Source organism: Mandrillus leucophaeus, unplaced genomic scaffold (assembly GCF_000951045.1).
Source record: "Mandrillus leucophaeus isolate KB7577 unplaced genomic scaffold, Mleu.le_1.0 Scaffold118, whole genome shotgun sequence".
Taxonomy (NCBI): domain Eukaryota; kingdom Metazoa; phylum Chordata; class Mammalia; order Primates; family Cercopithecidae; genus Mandrillus; species Mandrillus leucophaeus.
The window spans coordinates 3,200,897-3,204,179 of record NW_012100098.1 but is presented as its reverse complement, the minus strand read 5'-3'; the positions used below and the strand labels follow the sequence as shown (position 1 = coordinate 3,204,179).

Genomic DNA, 3,283 nt, shown 5'->3' with positions numbered 1-3,283 from the left:
GCGGAGCTTGCAGTGAGCCGAGATCGCGCCACTGGGGGCAACAGAGCGAGACTCCGTCTCAAAAAAAAAATTTTTTTTTTGCTGGATTTTATGTCTTGTATGTATTTCTTGGTTCAGTATTTGGTAACCTCTTAAGAGTGGGTTTTGTTAACTATTTCACTGAATAAGGCAGATCTTCACTTTTATGAGAGATGTGTTTCTGAAAATGTTTAGAAGTTAAATATAGCAAGTCTGATAATAATAGACTTACATTGGAATAGATTTCCATTTCCAGAGGATTACAAACATTTATGGAATCTCTGATTGGTTTGTAGGTACATCGTTTCTTAAAATGACCCAGTCTTGTCTACATTAAAAGTTGGCAAAGAGAGGCAGAATCTCTCACCTGTTTAGGTTGGAACTTGGCATGCTATCACCCTTAACTGCTTGTTTTATTCTGTCTACTTGCCTGCTTATGGAGATCTGGTGTATTAACTCCATGAAGGGACTAGAAATAAAAGTTTTGGCTATTTGCTACTATATTTAGTATAATATTTCCTCCTAATCAGCGTTTAAAAGATGGCTTTTGGGACTCTGTAGTAGTATGCAAGATTAAGTAAGTTGACATCCTGGATAGCTTATAATTTGAGTATAGTTCTTGGTTTAAGAGCTTCTTGAACTTTAATCTTAGGAAGAATTTCTTCACATATCAGATTTCATTACATTCCTCAGCATAGTGTTTTGCCAATGAAAGTACACTAATTTCTGTTAACATTTGTTATCTCCTCAATGAAGAATTTGGTTATTATATACAAGAAATTTGCCTTACTAGATATATGTTGTATGCTCCCTGAAGGCAGTGCCAAAGTTAGAGTAAGTACTCTGAATATTTTTTTCAGTGAATAACATTTGACAGTGGTCTTTACATATAAATCTCCAAAAAAATTGTCATACCTATAATCTTTGATTCTACAACTTAGTTTCTTTAAGATATTAACCCAGCCTCTGCAAATTTACTCAGCTGGAAATTAAAATGAATAGTTTTTTAATGGCATTAATAATATCATTATTTGTCACTTTTGAATGATACCCTTTCTTTTAAATTTCAGCTTCTCCCATGGTGCAAGTTGATGAGAAGGGTGAGAAAGTGAGACCAAGTCATAAGCGTTGTATTGTAATTCTTAGAGAGATTCCTGAAACAACACCAATAGAGGTAAATTATTAATAATTGTTAACGCTAAATGTTCTCTGTTTAAATTGAAAGAGGTTCTTCTGCTTTCCGTGGCAAAGAAAAGAAATTGAAAGAGGTACACAAGCAAAGCGTAAGCCAGTGCCTTCATCAGTTACTGTGAAAAGGTTAAATATTAATTTGTTTCATTAATTCTGAAGTACTAGTATGGTATAGGGGAAGGAAAAGATACAATTCTGTTTTCTTAGAAGGGTAGACAAAGTGTTGCAGTGAAACATTCTGAATTTACTAGATTGATTCAGTGGCAACTAATATATAAATAGGCTATTTTGGGAACCTGAGAATTCATCTGTAAGAATGAATAACTAGATTTTGATTAAGGATTCAGGAGGCAAGGCTGGGTGCAGTGGCTCACACCTGTAATCCCAGCACTTTGGGAGGCTGAGGCGGGTGAATCACGACGTTGGGAGATCGAGACCATCCTGGCTAACATGGTGAAACCCCGTCTCTACTAAAAATCAAAAAATTAGCTGGGCGTGGTGGTGGGCCCCTATAGTCCCAGCTACTTGGGAGGCCGAGGCTGGAGAATGGTGTGAACCTGGGAGCTTGTAGTGAGCTGAGATCGCGCCACTGCACTCCAGCCTGGGCTACAGAACGAGACTCTGTCTCAAAAAAAAAAGGGGGGGGATTAAGGCGGCAGGACTAACCCTATTGTTCAGCAAAATATTATATAAAGCAAAGTTGCAGTCATAAAGATGGTATGGTACACATAACCAGAATAAAATAATATTTGAATGAAACATTGTAATCAATTTGACAGTTAGATTCTGCCAGTTATTACTCTGCAGTTACTTAAAGCCAAAGGTTTTATTACCTGTTTTACTGATGAAGTAACTGATAGTTAGGCTGGTTGCATAGTTTGCTCAAGGACATAAGGGCTCTTAAATGACAGGAGTTTGGGTTTGAACATAATCTCTCTGATTCTAAAGTCCATGTTTCATAATCACTGTGTCACAGAGCTTCATATTAAGTTGCCATGATAAGGTGATATATATTAAAGAAGATGAGGATTAGTTAGTAACTGACGTTGTAATTGATTAGCTATTTAGAATAGAATTTTATTTTATTTTATTTTTTGAGACAGGGTTTCAGTCTGTCACCCAGGGTGAAGTGCAGTGGCACAGTCACAGCTTACTGTAGCCTTGACCTCATGGGCTCAAGCGATCCTCTCACCTCAGCCTCCTGAGTGGTTGGGACTACTGGCGCATGCCACCATTCCTGGCTAATTTTTGTACTTTTTTGTAGAGATGGGGTTTTGCCATGTTACCCAGGCTGTTCTCAAGGCCCTGGGCTCAAGCAGTCTGTGCACCTTGGCCTCCCAAAGTGTTGGCATTACAGCCGTGAGCCATTGTGTCCTATTTCATTATCTTTTTTACAGTTATTATAATTCATATTCTGAATACATAAGGAGTTCATACACATGAAAAACAGTAAAACAAGGCACCAAATGTTTTGTTGGGTTTTCAAGTTTTTTGTTTTTTGCTTTTAAATTTTTTTTTCATGTTAAAAAAGAAGTTTTTCCTCAATCAGTGGTTTTCTGTGACAGGGTCTTGCCGTGTCACTAAGGGTGTAGTACAAGTGGTACGATCATAGTTCATTGCAGCCTCAAACTCCTTGGCTCAAGCAGTCCTCCTACCTCAGCCTCCCAAGTAGCTGTGACTGCAGGAGCCAGCCACCATGCCCAGCCAATTTTTACTTTTTTTTTGGTAAAGACAGTGTCTGGCTATGTTGTCTAGGCTCGTCCTGAACTCAAGCAATTCTCCTGCCTCAGTCTCCCAAAGTGCTGAGATTACAGAAGTGAGCCACTGAGCTCTCGGGCTGCATTTGACCTTTGCTATTTCAGTAGATATTTTCTTTCCTTCTGTTACTTTTTTTTTTTTTTTTTGTAAATATAGACGGAGTCTAGCTCTGTCGCCCAGGCTGGAGTGCAGTGGCGTGATCTTGGCTCACTGCAGGCTCTGCCTCCCGGGTTCACACCATTCTCCTGCCTCAGCCTCCCGAGTAGCTGGGACTACAGGCGCCCGCCACCACGCCTGGCTAATTTTTTGTATTTTT

At 39.1% G+C, this 3,283-nt stretch overlaps 1 protein-coding gene across 5 annotated transcripts in view; it reads left to right on the top strand.

The window, feature by feature from the left end:
• LARP4 (La ribonucleoprotein domain family, member 4) overlaps positions 1-3,283 on the top strand; it is a 93,318-nt gene that overhangs the window by 39,662 nt on the left and 50,373 nt on the right. For all 5 annotated transcript variants that reach the window (XM_011964433.1, XM_011964461.1, XM_011964451.1 and 2 more), the window contains exon 6: positions 1,089-1,192. In XM_011964433.1, the coding sequence (XP_011819823.1) occupies positions 1,089-1,192 (104 nt within the window). The remainder of the gene's footprint in view (positions 1-1,088; positions 1,193-3,283) is intronic.